The sequence below is a fragment of the Mobula birostris genome, chromosome 23 (genome assembly GCF_030028105.1).
Source record: "Mobula birostris isolate sMobBir1 chromosome 23, sMobBir1.hap1, whole genome shotgun sequence".
NCBI lineage: Eukaryota > Metazoa > Chordata > Chondrichthyes > Myliobatiformes > Myliobatidae > Mobula > Mobula birostris.
Window position 1 is genome coordinate 44,985,180 of NC_092392.1, and position 19,323 is coordinate 45,004,502.

Sequence of the window (19,323 nt, forward strand, 5' to 3'; positions counted from 1 at the left end):
AATTGGGTGACAGCCATACCTACCTCCATCTTCTATGATGCAGTCGTTGCAGTGGCTTTGATAAGAGAGTAAGGTAACACAACAGGATCATTGCTTCATAGATTTCATGTCAAATATCAAGCACCCAATTGCACTCAACCTTCCTAAACCGTCTTATTCTCTGCACATTCTCCTTAGCTCTCCATAGAATCCACCACTCATTTCCACACCTGGGATAAATTACTGTGATCAAATAACTAATCAACTCATGTCTTTGGGATGTGGGAGGAAGTCTTAACATTGCCTTCATTTGCACGTTGGGTATCTGCCTGTTTCCAGATCTTAACCAGCTAAGAGAAGCTTTCCGTGAACAAAACTGGATTTAGTGTCTCTATCCCACTCCGATCCTCACCTTCTCTATTCCAACAAAGTTGAATGCAAGCTTGAAGAATAAAAGTTTGATCTGTTGTGTTTTGTTTCCTTTTCTGCATCAAATTTCTTATTTAATTTCCTACTTTCACACCATGACTGTGTGGCTACCAAAGATCCTAGATGTAACAGCTAGGATCATGCTAATACTGCTCAGGATGTCAAAGTTTGGAGTTTAATTCCAGCGACATCTGTTAGAAATCTTATATGTTTTCTCTTGTGTGCATGGGTTTCCTCCCACAGTCCATAGATGTACTGGTTAGTAGGTTAATTGGTCATTGTAAATTGTCCTGTGATTAGACTAGGTTAAATAGATAGGTTGCTGGGTGGTGCGACTCGATAGGCCTGTTCCACACTGTATCGCTAAATAAAATAAAATAAATTAAATCCTCCTGTCCTGCCTATCGCTCTTAACTAATACCTTTACTTTTCCACATGGTTCTATCGTACCTTTTGTCAATTAACCCCGCCTACCCGTCATCCTCTTGCACGCATTCACTTCTGTTCACCTGCATCCTACCCCTTTCTCTGCATCTGATGTTTCCCAGTTCTGACTGAAGATCAGTGACCTGAAATGTTAGCTTGCTGCTCCATAGATGCTGCCTGACCTGCCGAGTATTTTTCCAGCACTTGCTTTATTTCAGAACTGAAATATGTTGCATTTAGAATAAGAGGTAGTTAATCCACCGATTTTTCAAAGCATGGATCGTCAGGGTCAGAACATCAGATTGTCCTGGATGAATTGGAACCCCTTTGGAGTGCCTGCAACCAAACTGAATGGGAATGGAATTAAAATGAGTTGGGAATTTATCCAACCTGTTTCATACCCCAATGTTACCAGCTACAGTTTTAATCTGCAGGAGCAAGGCATCCTTTCCTAACTAATGTGGAGTTTCAATTCTAATTCCTAATTTATGCAACCAGTGTGTGCCCAGATAAGGTTGCTTGTTTTAAAGCAATCTTTTGGTTTTCTCTATTGTGTTATTAAGAGTAGATGTAATTACCCTAACATGGTTGTTATTAGCTCTGAGTATATTGAGATTTGAAAACGCAAACAAGAGGAATTCTGCAGATGCTGGAAATTCAAGCAACACACTTTATCAAAGTTGCTGGTGAACGCAGCAGGCCAGGCAGCATCTCTAGGAAGAGGTACAGTCGACGTTTCAGGCCGAGACCCTTCGGCAGGACTAACTGAAGGAAGCCACTTTCAAATCTCTTACTAACTCTTCCTTCAGTTAGTCCTGAAGAAGGGCCTCGGTCTGAAACGTCGACTGTACCTCTTCCTAGAGATGCTGCCTAGCCTGCTGTGTTCACCAGCAACTTTGATAAAGTGTGTTGCTTATATTGAGATTTGATCTCACAAGGACATGTTAGTTCCGTAAATGAGGTTTGCCTGACACCACATTTGCAAGAAATTTGGATGTCTGTAATTTCTGGTTCCCGGGCTGTAGAGTTTTTCTGCAAATTGTTTTCTTGTAGTCAGAGGTTAATTCTCTATTAAAGATTTTGTTCTACTTTTCACTTCTTTGTGGAGCTGAATACCAATACTTTTGTGACAAGAGTGGTTTAGAACATTTGGTTGCTAAAAATAGTGGCTTTATAGTGGATTTGAATAGGAATGTTTTCAGTAACCTTTCACCTAAATTAGCAAAAGCTGATCAACAGCTTCAGTGGAAGTGACAACTGAAGGAAGCCTTGAATATAATTTTGTTTCAGTGTGAGATTTTTTATCTTACTCAGCTGGTGAAAATTGGGCAGTGGAGCCTTTAAAATTTACAAGATGATGTACCTGGCAGAGTGCTGGCAGGTAGTTTCAGGTGAGGCTGCTTTCTACAGTTTACAATGTTGTAATATACTTATCCTCACAATAGATCCCATTGGGCTCCAGCAAACTATTTTCACCTTAAGATTAAGTAGGAAAGCCTCTTTGAAGTACAATAGGAAGTCTGCAGAATCATCCAGTGTAGTTTTTGTTTGTTTTTCTTCTCTGAGGTCAGTGAAAAAACAGTTTATCATGCTAAACTGGCATATGTTGCTTGCTTACTTATTAATTATTCCATTTGGGAAAGGGACCATTTTATTTTTAGATTAGATTATGAGAACACTCTGTCCTCTTTTATTGTCATTTAGAAATGCATACGTGCATTAAGAAATGATACAATGTTTCTCCGGAGTGGTATCACAGGAAACAAGACAGACCAAAGACTAACACTGACAAAACCACATAATTATAACATATAGTTACAGCAGTGCAAAGCAATACCATAATTTGATAAACAACAGACCGTAGGCACAGTAAAAAAAAGTTCTCAAAGTCCTGAGTCGATCAACTCCCGAATCCCCGATAGCAGGCGGCAAAAGGGAGAAACTCCCTGCCATAAACCTCCAGGCACTGTCAACTTGCCGATACCTTGGAATCAGCTGACCCCAGCCGACCCTGAGTCTATCTGTCCGAAAACTCCGAGCTTCCGAGCAGCCTCCCGAACGCCATCCTCTGCCGAGCACCTTCGACCTCTCCCCGGTCGCTGAAACACACAAAGCCGAGGATTTTGGGGCCCTCAGCTCCGGAGATTCTGGTTACCACACAGAAGCAGTGGTAGCAAAGTAGTCATTTCAGAAGTTTTCCAGATGTTCCGCTGTGCTCTCACGTCTGCCTCCATCAAATCAGGATTGTGCACGGTCCCCTACTTGACAGATAACAAATATTCATCACCGAAGTGGCCGCGCGTGCTGTCGTTGCGCAGCCATCTTCTCCCCCCTCCCGGGAGGAATTATTTATCCTTTTAAATAAAATCAAAATGGGCTTATATTAACATGGCTAAAAAGCGAATGGATATAAATCAGTGGCATCCTGCTAGAAATCTGTCATAGATAGCTGGCTGCAATGCTCACTCTGATAAGACATTATTGTAAATGTTGGATTGATTGCTATGAAGACATTGATGAAATCCGGTGCAATGAATTTCTGTACAGTATTCATGTGATTGAGGAGAATGATTGATTTTTCTTTGAATAGTGCCATACCCAACATAATCAAAAGTGCCTAAAAACAGTTGGATCTGAAAGAATATTTTCAACTTTCCTCTGCTGTTTGGTTGTACCCAGAAGAGAAAGAGCAAGGTGTGTGAGTGACAAAATATTTTTCAGTTCATGTTATTCTTTTGATTTAATTTCAGTTATAAATTCCACAAGCTTACACATTTATACTAATACAGCAGGGGTCCCCAACCATTTTTGCACTGCGGACCGGTTTCATATTGGCAATATTCCTGCGGACCGGCCGACCCGGGGGGAGGGGGGGTGGGTAGGGTTGCCAACGGACAAGAGTAGAGCCAATACGCTGTTTACACAGAGAGACTACAATGACCATGAATCCTTGAGTGGGCACCAGTGCGCATGCGTGCTTTGCGTATGTGTGTATGTGCCGATGTTTTCTACGAACCGTTTTTGGTGTTTCTGTTGGGGGGGGATGTTACTCACGACCGGAATATAGGTGATAAGTGCCTAATACACTCAATCTCGTTTCTAAAAGGGTTTATCTGACGAATTTAATATTAAACGCACAGCGCATATTTTCCTCGCATGAATACAGCCAGAAGTCAATTATCAGGGGAGGACAGGGGAGCTTGAAGTAAGTGTTGAACGAACTTCTAGTAGAAGTGGTAGAGGCAGGTTCGATATTATTTAAAGGAAAATTGGATAGGTATATGGACAGAAAAGGAATGGAGGGTTATGGGCTGAGTGCGGGTCGGTGGGACTAGGTGAGAGTAGCATTCGGCACGGACTAGAAGGGCAGAGATGGCCTGTTTCCGTGCTGTAATTGTTATATGGTTATATAAGTAAGTCAATAGCATCATAACATTTTAAGTAACGTTTGGATATTAAGCACACAGCACATATTTTCCCCGTATGAACATATAAAATCATTGCAACACACCAATATCACTGAATCAGTGGGAGCCCTGGGCTGAATGCTTGTTTCCCTGCAACAAGATGGTCCCATCGAGGGGCGATGGGAGACAGCGATACTCGAACGGGGTTCCTTATGTCCAGTCTATTACGCAATTTGGTTTTCGTTCCATTCATTCATTGCAGAGATATGTTGGAAACGGAAGCAACGTTTTCAGTGCTTTCGTGGCTACCTCAGGATATTCAGCCTTCACTTTGAGATCCAGAATGCCGGCAGGGATGTTATGTCAAACATACTTTTCAGCCCGCCGTCATTTGCAAGCTCGAGGAGTTGATCTTCTTCCCGCGCTGAAATGGATGACGCGTGGGTAATGACATCGCATCTGTAATGGCTCAACAGTGGGCGTGACAGGGAATGAGGAAAGGTGCAGCTGACTCCTATCGCCAAATCATATCGTTTCCACGCGGCCCGGTAGCGCATGCTTTGCGGCCCGGTACCGGTCCGCGGCCCGGTGGTTGGGGACCGCTGTTGTACAGGACAAATGAGCCTTTTCACTTGAATGGGAACTGTGTGACCATAGGGAAGAGAAATATAAAGCGTATTTTTAAGTTATTTCATTGAGTGTTTTTTCAAAATGTATTGAAGCACTTTATCTTTTTAGTGTATTTTGTTTGTCTCCTAAAATAGTGTGTATTTTTAAAAAAAAATTCACTGGAATCTTTTAATAGTTTTTAAACCTTTTTGCTTTGACATATTTGATAACTGATGGATTGGGGCTTTGCCAGAGTGCCACTGGATTACAACAGAGTAGCTACCTATTGATGTTATCCAGGGCACTGCTGTTCCTGGGACTGTTGGGGATTGGAGGATTAGAACTTCAAATTCAGCTTTGGTTAATTTATGGGGATGGGGCATGCAAAAGCAAGTTAGTGACAGGACCACATCAATAAATCCAGTCCAGTGAGATATAACTTTCTGCACAAGCACATAAGCAACCCATTTATTAAAGGCATTGTCATTCATTGTTGCATCTATATCTGTGGAATGAGCCCACAGAGATTCTCTCCCAAAGCACTGGAAAGGATATATACTGGATCCACTAGACATCATCATCAGAAGAAAGGCTTCAAGTTATTTTGATATCTAGATAGAAATATTGCTACATTTGTTGAAAAGACTTCAAAGGCATTTTATCTGTTTTGTTCAATCTTTAAGGAGTGACCTTTTGAAGATAGTTTGGACACTTTTTTGTGACACAAATATATTTTCAACGTTCCAAAATATATATTGTGGTAGAACATCATAGAGGTTGCCTCTAGAAGATCTTAGAGTATCGGTGCACAGGTTCAACTGGTTCTTGACAAGAGGATAGCATTGTTGCAGGTAGGAAAAGTACTTCAGGCAGTCCAGCACAATCTACTTAAAACAAACTTCATATTGCCGCCAAGACTTCTTCAGCATTATCAATGATTTAAACAACTTGCTTGTGTGATAGATATTCACTTTCCAGAGCCCGACAGGCTTACTGCTAACATCAGCTTTCTAGCACTCCGGCATGATTTTCCAAAGGGTCAGAGTTGTTGGTGACAAAGTTAAAGAACTAACAAGTATTCTTTGCTCAGTTTTTTTGTTGTAAACAAGAGCTGGTCCTCTGTTCTTAATGTAAATTGCAAGCAACAATCAGTTTGAAGTTTGCTTTGCAAACAACATGTTACAGAATACAGCTGGCTAGTCCACAGCAGAGGGCTGAATTCATTTGTGAAGCGAAGTGACCATGAATCAACTTGTCTGCATTCGCGAAAAACAAGGCAATGGCTTATGTCACGTAGCCATTGTACATCACTTGTCTCATACCTCAAACACGGAACAAGTTAGGGTACTTGTGTACTCAAAGAGTCAGCCCTCACAGCATTAATTGTTGGTGTTTGGGATCTCTATTGCCAGAAGCTTTTAGACCACCTGTGTGAATTACTTTGTCCCAGCAAAAGTATCTAGAAAGTATCACATGCAGATGATGTCATCAAGTAAGAAATAGATGTAGATCGTATAAACATAAATAGTATAGTAGAATAAATATTATACTATAAGTAGTATAAAAAGATAGTATAGATAATAGAACGCATTGGGGATTGTCAGGAATGACGAGGAGAATGACAGAAAGATGGGCGACAAAAAGAAGAACTAGAATTCTTTCCTCAACCTTCACTTTCAGTGATGGATGACTCTTTCTCATTGATATGTTCTTCTAGTTCATAAGAATTGTACCTGTGTTTGGAAATCCTTTGTAATTTGTAAATCTTTTGTAGCCCAGAAATCTTTCATAAGTCAGAAATCCTCTGTGATTGTAAGTATGTGTTAAGAACTATTTGTCTAAATTAAAATAAACGGTGTTTAAACTACTTTGTTAGCTGGAAGTATCTCCTCCTTGGGAGGGGTTCTGACTACTCAAGCAGTGGGCACGTGGAACTAGACTTTGCCACAGAGACTAGATAGGGAATTAAATTCGTCCTCAAAGAGTAAGTGGATACATCGTAATATCCCTATGGTGGAGGTACCTGTACATATCTGTATCAGGGAAGGCTTAAAATCTTCTTATGAGTTTAGGACTTTCCAGACAGGGAATCCAATACCATCGCTCTTCAATATAAAATAAACCTTTTTGATTATTATTGTGAAAATGTTTCTTTTCAATTTATGGACAAGTCACATCACTCCTTGCAAAACGATATTTGGCATTATTCAAAGTTCAATGTAAGTTTATTAAATGTAGTTTAAATTTATTGAACTATGTTATAGGTACATACCACCATATACTACCTTGAGATTCATTTTCTTACAGACATCTACAAAGAAATACAATAGAATGAATGAAAAACTACACACAAATAGAGATGGACAAACAACCAATGTGCAAAAGAAGACAAACTGTGCAAATAATAAATAAATAAATAATAAGTAAATCAATAATATTGAGAACATGAATTGTAGAGACCTTGAAAGTGAATCTATAGATTTAGTTCAGATTCAAGTGAGTGGAGTTATCTATGCTGGGTTGGGAGCCTGATGGTTGAAGGTTAATAACTGTTCCTGAACCAGGTGGTATGAGACCTAAGGCTCCTGTACCTCCCTCCCTCCTGTGGCAGCTGTGAGAAGAGACCATGGTCTGGACGGTGGGGGTTCTTGATGATGGATACTGCTTTCTTGTGGCAGCGCTCCTTGCAGCTGTGCTCATTTGTGTTTCATCTCTGCAGGAAAATTCCGAGGTTCAATTTCTTAACCAAGCTTCACTGGTCAGTTTCGGATAAATAATGTGAATTTTGGGACTTTGTACATGACATAACCTAAAGTAACTTTGAATATTTGAGTGAAAGCAGGAAGTGCGGGAATAAATATTCTTTTATTGCTTATGATTATTGTGCATATTTCATATTTTATTTTTGTATTGGATATCATTTTCAAAATCTTGTAAATTTCTCACTTTGTGAGGGACCTAATCTTTGTGGTGTTCCTATCACAAAAGTATATGGGCAAAGTTAGCAGTTGGTAAATAGGTGTTTTGTTTTCTACATAGATCACTCCTATCTGCCCGAAATAGACAGTGGTGTAAATTGTTAAAAAGCTGGCGATGAAGTATTAAGAGCAAGCAAAAAGCGATCCTCCCAAAACAGCCAATGGGATTATACACAACATGAAATCAGAAAATGCTGGAAATACTCAACATGCCAGGAAGCATCTATGGAAAAGAAAAGGAGTTAATTATGCACAATCAAATACTTCTTACCAAAATTAGGACATTTTAGAAATCAATCATACTTTAAGTTGTAGGGAAGGGGGAAATGTGGAAATTAGGGAGATGTGATGATACATGGCGATGGTACTTTTTGAGAATTCTGATGAAGGCTGATTCATCTGAGCTGGTCTCAGCCTGCTGGAGATCTAAGCGGGAAGATTTGAGGAAAGGCTGGATTGAGAGCAAAATAAAATGCTGGAACTGTGAGATAAAAAAAAAATTCAGATGTAGTAAATCTGAAATAAAATAATATTGGAAATACTCAGCAGCCCAGTCAACTTCCGTGGAGAGCCTCACAGAAAGAACTTAACAAGCAGATGACTTGTAGTACTTTTAATTTAGTGTGCGTCAGTCAGTGCTCATTATGTGGTCTCCCTTACATTGAACAAGCAACTGTAGATTCTCTGACTATCGTTGAGACTGTGTCCCTTCAGTCCACAGGCTTCCAGTTGCCAGTCCACTGCCACTCTAACCTTCTGTTGTGGAAAGACTCCAGCAACCTCCAGCTGGATGACTCAGGCCCATTTGGTGCCGACTATGGGATTGGAATTTAGGATATAGACTGATTAGAAACTTGTAGGAGGGGTGTGATGATTGGTGGGCATGGTTAGCATGGATTCAGAAGACCATGGAGAAAATTTGATGTGGAGAAGGAGATCAGGGGGATTAATTTCTGGATGAAATCAGGAGCTTGTTTAGTTGGTGACGTGAGAGAACAGAAGGATAGGAGCGAAAATATGGTTGACGGTGTTTTGCATTTCAATTGGAATGGCAAGTTCCAAGATTAGGGGATGGGAATGATAATGGTAGCAAATATATTTTCAAATGTGTCATGTTGTAATACACATAATGCGATGTTGAAGAGTGACAAAAGAATTGTGATGGATAAAAAGAAAATAGAAAATGTTAATGTAGAAGTTATTTTGTTTGAGCCATAGTTTGAACTAATGTACAATCCCACATTACAGCTGTATGAAACTGAAACAAATGTATAATGACAAATAACCCAGGATCAAGTAAAATTACAAAATCTTCAAAGGTACTCTTTTAGTATAATTTATACATCAATGTGAAAGCACTTATTTTTCTGTCTTTGTTTAATCTAACAGAGGAATTCCTGGAAAGAAATGTGGAGCGATTATTCTAACCGCAGAAGAATTAAGCAATTGTCATGTAAGAACATATTAACATTCTTCAAAATTAAACAAAATAATATACCTGAGGTACCATCAAAGTTTGATTTATAATTAGAGTTATAACTATGTGTACTTAGATTGACTACATTTTTCTCTAAGCATCACCTTGTCAAACATTGCTTTGTTCCTTCCATAAACATCAGCAGGAGTTAAAATTATTCTGTAATTAGCTTAGTTTACAATAAGCTTTGGGAACTCAGGCAAGTATTGTAATTTAGGTTTTGACTTTTTTTTCCTCTTAATATTTGATAACTTTACTCATTCTGAGCTGAGAGCTTGTCAGAGTATCATGCAGACTAGGAATACGTGGAAGGAAAATAGACTGCACTGATGAATGGGACCATTAAGAAAAACAATTCAAGAAAAAAATTTATTTTTTCAGCAAGCCCTTAAAAAAGGGAATGCAATCGTTAGACAAATATTTTGTGTAGAGACTCATTCTTCCATCTTTCCTTGATGTCGGGTGAATAATTTTGGTTTAGAACTCGCCAGTGAGCATACACTCAGGTTGGAGGAACAACACCTTGTATTCCATCTGGGTAGCCTCCAACCTGACAGCATGAACATTGACTTCTCTAACTTCAGTTAATGCCCCACCTCCGACTTATACCCCACTTGTTATTTATTTATTTATTTGTTTAATTTTCCTCTCTCTGCTCTTTCTCCCTCTGTCCCTCTCACTATACTCCTTGCCCATCCTCTGGGCTTCCCCCTCCCCCTTTCTTTCCCCCTAGGTCTCCCGTCCCATAATCCTCTCATATCCCTTTTGCCAATCAACTTTCCAGCTCTTAGCTCCATCCCTCCCCCTCCTGTCTTCTCCTATCATTTTGGATCTCCCCCTCCCACTTTCGAATCTCCTACTATCTCTTCTTTCAGTTAGTCCTGACGAAGGGTCTCGACCAGTAATTTTGATGTGTGTTCCTTGAAATTCCAGCATCTGCAGATTTCCTCGTGCTAGCGTACATTCCAGGTCCCTGTTTGATGCACATTTCACACAGAAGATGTTGTAGTTTGCTGACTTTATTTGCAGTACTGTGTAAGGACGTTAAGCTAACTCTTAATGGTCCTCAGCAAATATTCCATGTCTCTGTTATTTACTAGATAATGATGCAATTTAAGCAAAGACATCATGATACCGCGAACATTATGACAATAATTAGCATGTTCTAAAACATGGTTATTATTTTTCTTGTTAGTTCACATCAAGTACCAGGTAAATGATAGAAAAATTATGTCATCCAAATCATAATTCACTTCACGTAATGGCTTTCTAGAGACTGTCAATGTAATGGAGCTAAAGTGTTTAAAATATCACCCATACTCTTTGGGTTACATTAGCTAATTATAGTGTGAATGGAATAACCATATAATGAATGTTTTATTCTTGTTATGCTGATATCAAATTATATTGAATCACACTTAGCACTCTAAATTTGAAACTTCTAAAGACCAGTGCATGTTCATAAACCCTTACTATGGATTTCAGATCATTAAGTTTTATTTAAAAAGTTACAAGATCACATTATATTCAATGAAGAATAGCAGTGCAATTAAATAAATGGGAAATGAGCAATAAACAACATAATCTCAAAAAACGTGATCGCAGGATATAACGATTCCATTAACACATTAAATGTGATATCTATCTTTAAAATGATTACATCTGGAACAACTGTATTGCTACACTATGTCAGCTTCTAGTTGATACCAATTCATGTACAAACTAAGATTCAGCATCTGTGGGAGGATCAAAATTATTGAAGTTTCAGGCCGAAGCAGTGCATCAGGACCATCCAAGGCAGGGTTTCAACCCAAAATATCACCAGTTCCTTTCCTCCCACAGGTGCTCCTCAACCTGCTGAGTTCTTCCAGCAGATTGTTTGTCACTTGAGAGGCATCATATTTGCTGAAGTAACCGATATGACCGATCAAAGTCAACATCAGTGTTGTAGCTAAAATTGAACTTGCATGGAGAATGCATGCAGTGTTCTGTACTATGAAAACTGTCTGCACCAGTGGTCTTTAAAAACATCGTAAATTACTGTCAGCACAAACAGGTCAAGCATCATCTGAGGAACATCAAGGACCCCACTTCAGAACAGGAAAAGTGAGAAAACTTGGTTTTATGTTGTGAAGAGTGGGGTTGTTAGGGTAAAGGGTGTGGAGAAACTTAAGGGTAGGTCTGTGTTAAAGGGCTGAATAAAATTGTCAAGAGAACAATGACCATAAGAATCAGAGACAGAAAAGAAATAAATAGAAAAAAAAAAGTGGAGAAAAGTGAACGGTGCAGGGGGAGGGTGGTTACCTAAAAATTGCAGATCCAATATTTGGTAGCGACCATGGTAGTGACAAGACAGAAGATGAGATGCAGATTCTTGGGCTTACTTGGAGCATGGTTGTTGTTGTTCGTCCATCGTATGTCGATGAGGACCTCAACACCATTATTGATGGTGTCAAGACTAGCGCGTGACTTGGATTTAAGTGAGGGAGAGTTGCGCAGCGTCAGCCTCACTCTCTCTTCCCAATTCCCATCTGGATCCAGTGGCAAGACAGAATCGAGACGGCTGGAGATGGGACTAGGCGCAGTGGATGACCAGGACGTCTTGTGTGTCTTGTCCTGCTCTACATGTTCCACGACGCTTGCAGAGACCGCCTTCTTGACCGTTGGACCTTCCATTGGTCTCGTCTGCTCAATCTGCCGGAGTCTGTCTTCACGTGCTGGGATAGACAACTCCCTATCTCACCGAGGGTTTGAGACCCATCGGCTACCCTCACCTGGTTTAGCCGGCTTGTCGAAGCCGTTGCCCGGGGTGTGGCTGCTGTTGCATGCAAACAGCTACGGGGAGCCACAGGAGAGAGCTGAGTGCCAGGTGGGGACCAAAGGTGGACTAACCGCCTTGAAAAGGACGCGACATGTTACCCTACCAGAGGTGCTACCCCTCCCTGACACCCCATACACCATTGGAGCATGGTAGAAGACTAAGGTCAGAGAGGTCACTGTGGAGGCGGACAGAGAAATTAAAGTATGGGCACCTGGAAATTCAGGATAACCCTTGTATGAAATATTCTACAAAATTCTTATCAGGCCTGCATGTGGTTTCCCCACCGAGGAGGAGGAGAGTGAACTCTGAATTTATTGCATTATACCGGACAAAATGGAATTGAATAACCACTTTACTTGGAAGGACCACATTCGGACTGGTGTGGTGAGCGGTATAAAAGTGACTTTTAAAGCATTTTAAAACATGCTTTTAGTTCTGAGAAGCAGTAGCCAACATTTATACTGAAGGCACAGTCCATTGGCCAGGTTCATGATTGATCTGGGATATGCATGGTGTTTTATGGTCTCTTGTTCCACAATAGAAGAGGTTAGCTGACTAACTTTCATCTGTGGCCATAAGTTTTAAGCCACGGAATATGTTACTTGAATCTGTTCATTTGATTGAAGGAAGTGCTTTGTTTCTCAGCTTTACATCTTAGGAGGCCACCAGTTGGATCAACAGACTGAATCTCTAACTAGCGTTTAATTGGAGTAAGGGGAAATATGAGGCAATCAGGCAAGAACATGGAAGCATAAATTGAAACCGATGTTCTCAGTGAAACGTACAGAAGAACTGTGGCAAATGTTCAGGGGATATTTGTGTGGAGTTCTGCATAGGTACGTACCAATGAGATGGAAAGGATGGTTAGGGTATAGGAACCGTGGTGTACAAAGGCTGTTGTAAATCTAGTCAAGAAGAAAAGAAGAGCTTACGAAAGGTTCAAAAAACTAGGTAATGACAGAGATCTAGAAGATTATAAGGCTAACGGGAAGGAGCTTAAGGATTAAATTAGGAGAGCCAGAAGGGGCCATGAGAAGGCCTTGGCGGACAGGATTAAGGAAAACCCCATGCATTCTACAAGTATGTGAAGAGCAAGAGGATAAGACATGAGAGAATAGGACCAATCAAGTATGACAGTGGAAAAGTGTGTATGGAACCGATGGAGATAGCAGAGGTACTTAATGAATACTTCAGTATTGCTTCAGTATTCACTATGGAGAAGGGTCTTGGCAATTGTGGGGATGACTTACAGTGGACTGAAAAGCTTAAGCATGTAGATATTAAGGAAGAGGATGTGCTGGAGTTTTTGGAAAGCATCAAGTTGGATAAGTCACCAGGACTGGAGGAGATGTACCCCAGGCTACTGTGGGAGGCAAGGGAGGAGATTGCTGAACCTCTGGTGATGATCTTTGCATCTTCAATGGGGACGGGAGAGGTTCCAGAGGATTGGAGAATTGCAGATGTTATTCCCTTATTTAAGAAAGGGAGTAGAGATAGCCCAGGAAATTATAGACCAGTGAGTCTTACTTCAATGGTTGGTAAGTTGATGGAGAAGATACTGAGAGTCAGGATTAATGAACATTTGGGGAGGCATAATATGATTAGGAATAGTCAGCATGGCTTTGTCAAGGGCAGGTCGTGCTTTATGAGCTTGAACGAATTTTTTGAGGATGTGACTAAACACATTGATGAAGGTAGAGCCGTAGATATGGTGTATATGGATTTCAGTAAGGCATTTGATAAGGTACCCCATGCAAGGCTTATTGAGAAAGTAAGGAGGCATGGGATCCATGGGGACATTGCTTTGTGGATCCAGAACTAGCTTGCCCACAGAAGGCAAAGAGTGGTTGTAGATGGGTCATATTCTGCATGGAGATCGGTAACCAGTGGTGTGCCTCAGGGATCTGTTCTAGGACCCCTACTCTTTGTGATTTTTAAAAATGACCTGGATGAGGGAGTGGAGGGATAGGTTAGTAAATTTGCTGATGACACAAATGTTGGAGGTGTTGTGGATAGTGTGGAGGGCTGTTAGAGGTTACAGTGGGACATTGATAGGATGCAAAACTGGGCTGAGAAGTGGCAGATGGAGTTCAACCCAGATAAGTGTGAGGTGGTTCATTTTGGTAGGTCAAATATGATGGCAGAATATAAAATGGTAAGACCCTTGGCAGTGTGGGGGATCTTGGGGTCCGAGTCCATAGGACACTCAAAGCTGCTGCACAAGTTAACTCTGTGGTTAAGAAGGCATACGGTGCATTGGCCTTTATCAATCGTGGGATTGAGTTTAACAGCCGAGAGGTAATGTTGCAGCTGTATAGGACCCTGGTCAGACCCCACTTGGAGTACTGTGCTCAGTTCTGGTCGCCTCACTATAGGAAGTATATGGAAACCATAGAAAGGGTGCAGGGCAGATTTACAAAGATGTTGCCTGGATTGGGGAGCGTGCCTTTTTGGATTAAGTTGAGTGAATTTGGCCTTTTCTCCTTGGAGTGACAGATGATGACAGGTGACCTGATAGAGGTGTATAAGATGATGAGAGGCATTGATTGTGTGGGTAGTCAGAGGCTTTTTCCCAGAGCTGAAATGGCTAGCAGGAGAGGGCACAGTTTTAAGGTGCTTGGAAGTAGGTACAGAGGAGATGTCAGGGATAAGTCTTTTACGCAGAGAGTGGTGAGTGCGTGGAATGGGCTGCCAGTGATGGTGGTGGAGGCAGATGCGATAGGGTCTTTTAAGAGACTTTTGGATAGGTACATGGAGCTTAGAAAAATAGAGGGCTATGGGTAACCCTAGGTAATTTCTAAGGTAAAGGCATGTTCGGCACAGCTTTGTGGGCCGAAGGGCCTGTATTGTGCTATAGGTTTTCTATGTTCTATGTGGCTTTTGATATGGAAAAAGATGTTGATCTTTGAAAGAGCATGTTGTTATAAGGATCTATCCCTTAGTAATAATGATTAGGGAGGCACAGAGAGAATCTGTATTTACTGACAAGTAACCTTTACTGTCTCAACCAAAAAGCATGTGGGTTCACAAACTAACTACTTGTGCACCCCACTAGAATTCCCTGACCCTCCATGAACAGTCAATGAAGAGAATAGGTATTACCCAAAAAATGTGTCTACACTGGCCAAGTATTCCTCATAGTCCCAGTCTCCACTTGTCCATGGGATCCTCCTCATCCGCAGTGGTCTTGTAGTGTTCCTCATCTGTTGAACTGATGGATCACCATCCCATTGGCTCAAGGTCATGTGACCTACCTCAATCATTTACTTATAGGCTCTGGACCAGGGTTTGAACCAACATTAATCTATGGTTTCTGCCCCTCTCCCCCCAACCTCGTACCTTTTTTGTTCCTTTCAACTCTGACTGGGTCAAACCAGTTAAACTACGTGACCCGGACACTGAGTCTGATGAGATTACAGGTTGCTTCTCTGGTAAATCTGCCACTTTACATTATAAGTAGCTATTCATCTGAGAATGGTCTCAGGTTTGGCAGGTCATTAGCTGAAGCTCCTTGTGTCCACATTCAATTGCTCGGATTAGATTATCCCAGAGCAAGAATCAATTCAGAGTCCACAAAATGGTGGGGGTGGGTGGAGTGGAAGGATTTCAAGGACAGTCTCACAAAATGGGCATCTCCATCTACTTCAAGCACATGGCAAGAACAAAGATAATTGGTTTGTCTGTCTCCACTGTCCTTGATTCACCTGAACCCACTGATTTGTAAACTGTAGTTCACTCTGGCCAACCACGTGGACTTGCAGCTTTCTGACAATAGAAGAAGCTTTTGCCTGTATCTCCATGAAAATCCAGAGAAGTTTAACAACTGCTGAATATTGTTGGACTGTTGTCATATTGCAGAAGATTACTGTGGTTGAAGTTTTATTCTCAGAGATGTTGTGACTCCAAAACCAAAATGCTTTAGAAGGAGATAAAGGAAAAGAGAGAAGAAAGCAAAGAAAACAGGTGTTGGTACTGTAAGATTCAAGTTACTACAGCCACTGTGAATCTATAATAAAACAGAATTCAGCAGGAAGTGAAGGACTGTGGAGAGAGAAACAGAGTTGACATTTTTGTCAGTGATGTTTCTGTTGATAGGTCATTGACTTGACTCATTTAACCCTATTTCCTCTCCACAGATGCTGCCTGTCTCTATGGGTACATACAACATTTTCTGGTTCTGTTTTGGTAGTTGTGACTTATTCATGTCACAACTGACTGATGAGCCATTTAGATTTGAACCTGAGGAGTAGCTATTTAAGTGTAACACCTGCTCTTGTCTAAGTTGCTATTAAATATGGGGTCTATTTCAGAGACCATCTTGTTACTCTGCAGTTTCAATAAACAGAATACACATTTCTCATTCATGGCCAGTAGGAGGGGCACTTGTGAATTGGCAGTCATATGATCACGGAGACCCTAAGACTCCAGATGCCATAACAGAGCAACTCATACAAAGTGCTAGAGGATCTCAGCATGTCAGGCAGCATCGATAGAGGGAAATGGACAGCTGAGATGTCAGGCTGACACTCTTCGTCTGCAAAGGAAGAAAAGGGGTGGGAAAGGGGAAGGAGCAACTAGCAGATGATAGATGAATCCAGGTAAGCGGGGGAATTGGGAATAATATGTGAAGCTAGGAGGTGATAGGTTGAAGAGGCAAAGGGCTGCAAACAAGAGAATCTGATTGGAGATGGCAGTGGACCATGGAATAAAGGGAAAGGTGTGGGGAACCAGAGGGAGGAAGGTGTGGGTGAAGGGCAGGTCATGAAGGTGGGGAAGGGGAATCGATTACCAGAAATTAGAGAAATTGATGTTGATGACTTCAGGTTAGAGATGACCAAGGTGGATTATGAGATGTTATAGAGTCATAGAGAAGTACAGCACAGAAACAGGCCCTTCAGCCCATCCAGTCCATACTGAAACCATTTATACTGCCTACTCCCAATGACCTGCACCGGGACCATAGCCCTCCATACCCCTACTATCCATATACCTATCCAAACTTCTAAACTTTGCAGTCGAGCCCGTATGGGCCACTTCTGCTGGCAGCTCATTTCACACTTTCGCATCCCTCATATTCCCCTTAAACTTCACACCTTGCACGCTTAAGCCTTGACCTCTGGTTGTCGTCCTACCCACCTACTGTGGAAAAAGCCTGCTTGAATTTACCCTATCTATACCCCTCATAAATCTATCAAATCTCTCAATCTTCTATGTTCTAATGAATATAGTCCTAACCATATCAAAAGGTGCAGTTATGGGTCAAATTGGTGTAAACTAGATTTAATGGTGATATCCATCCATGATTTAAAAGGAAAGATTGAATAGGTTAGAACTTTATTCTCTGGAACATAGAAGATTGAGGGGAGATTTGATAGAAGCGTAGAAAATTATGAGAGTTATAGATAGGGTAAATGCAAGCAGGCTTTTTCCACTGAGGTTGGTTGAGACTATAACTAGAAGTCATGGGTTAAAGGGTGAAAGATGAAATGTTTAAGGGGAACACGAGGGCAAACTTCTTCACTTAGAGGGTGGTGAGAGTGCAGAATGAGCTGCCAGCACAAGTGGTGGATGCAACTTTGATTTAAGAGATGTTTGGATAGGTACATGGATAGGAGGGGTATGGAGGGCTGGGTGCAGGTCGGTGGGACTAGGCAGTTTAAATGGTTCAGCACAGACTAGATGGGCCAAAGAACTCTATGAAACAGAAAGATGTACCTTAAGGCAGTAAATAGCATAATCAATGCTGGCATTTTACAGGTTTCATGTTATAAATGCTGTATCAAAAACTCTGAATTTGTTCAGTACCAGATAAAAAAAAACACATTAATTTTACATCAGAATCCCATGGTCTCTTTTCCAGTGTGATCCATCTTAGCACCTTGCTTTTCTACTCATTAAAAGCTGGCTTTATTTAAAATAATTTTTGATGTTCTGATGCTATACGGCTATTAAAGAAAAATATCCTGTGGTGACTTGATTTAATTTAAGAAGTATATATAATTAATTCTCTTCACACTTAATTTGTTAGCTAAATATATGATGTCTTAACCAAGCTAAAATCTAGGTCTTCAGCAAAATATATTATTTGTTTATTTTTTACATATGTGTTCACTCAAGTTGATATTTGTTATATGTGTTTTTCACATGCCCTTCACTTGGCTTTTCTACTGACCCATTGCTTAATTCTTGGCTTTTTCACACAGTATTAAGCAATATCTAATAGCTTTATCAACCTGTTATGGTTGCTTCTTTTCACACCTCTTTTTTCCCTTCTCCAGGAGGTTGTGATGATGCAGTTCTGTGCCAACAAATTAGATAAAAAAGATTTCTTTGGAAAGTCAGATCCATTCCTTGTATTTTTTCGAAGCAATGAGGATGGAACGTAAGTGATTTATTAATGATTTTTGTTTTACTGTAGATTAACTTCCAGACCTTGATTTACATGTGGTCCTGACTTATTGTAATAAGCTTGTTCTGCCCCAGAATTAGAAGGAAATTACATCAGGTTGGCAATCCTTACTTTTTCTGCTTGATTAATCTATCCTATGATAGATTTATGTATTTCTGCTATTGTTTGGGTAGTCATGAATGGCAGGTTATGGCTAGCTTCAACTTTGAGTTGGAAAATGTAGGTACAGCTGGACATGATAAATTGCCAGTTTCATTCTGTTTTCCATTTTTTCTTTCTATCTTCATTAATAATTTGAAAGCATTTTCACACATTGTTTCAGTCCTTTATAAATGCCTCCACAGTTTATGACCATCTTATCACAGCAGATGTTCTTATAATTTTAATTTATTGTAATTTATGTTCAGAGTGAATATATTTCATGCATATATAATAAAGGGTCAGCCTTTAAGCTTTACCAATGATTGGAAAATAGTTTAAATAAATTGACAACCTTAATAACAAGCTTCATGCCAAACAGGAGGCGTTATCTTTTTCAGACAAATTACTTATAAATCTTTATTATAGTTTAATAATTAAACTGAAAAATGAATTAATTAACATTTTTCACAGCTTTGGAAGAATGCGTCACTAATTGAGAGCACATAGAACAATTTTATGCTTCCAGATAAAATCTACCATTTCACTCAGTGCAGCTTCTGATCAAGACACCACATGTCTAATAGATACTTAATTGTTCTGGGCTTTACTCCAATTTTTATCTTGCACCTTAATCTGACGGTTTCATC

The 19,323-nt window shown here is 40.4% G+C and overlaps 1 protein-coding gene across 1 annotated transcript in view; it reads left to right on the plus strand.

Moving 5' to 3' along the window:
* LOC140186828 (copine-8) overlaps window positions 1-19,323 on the plus strand; it is a 338,594-nt gene that overhangs the window by 194,601 nt on the left and 124,670 nt on the right. Inside the window, exons 7-8 of the mRNA XM_072241442.1 lie at window positions 9,218-9,281; window positions 18,405-18,508. Coding sequence (XP_072097543.1) covers window positions 9,218-9,281; window positions 18,405-18,508 — 168 coding nt within the window. The remainder of the gene's footprint in view (window positions 1-9,217; window positions 9,282-18,404; window positions 18,509-19,323) is intronic.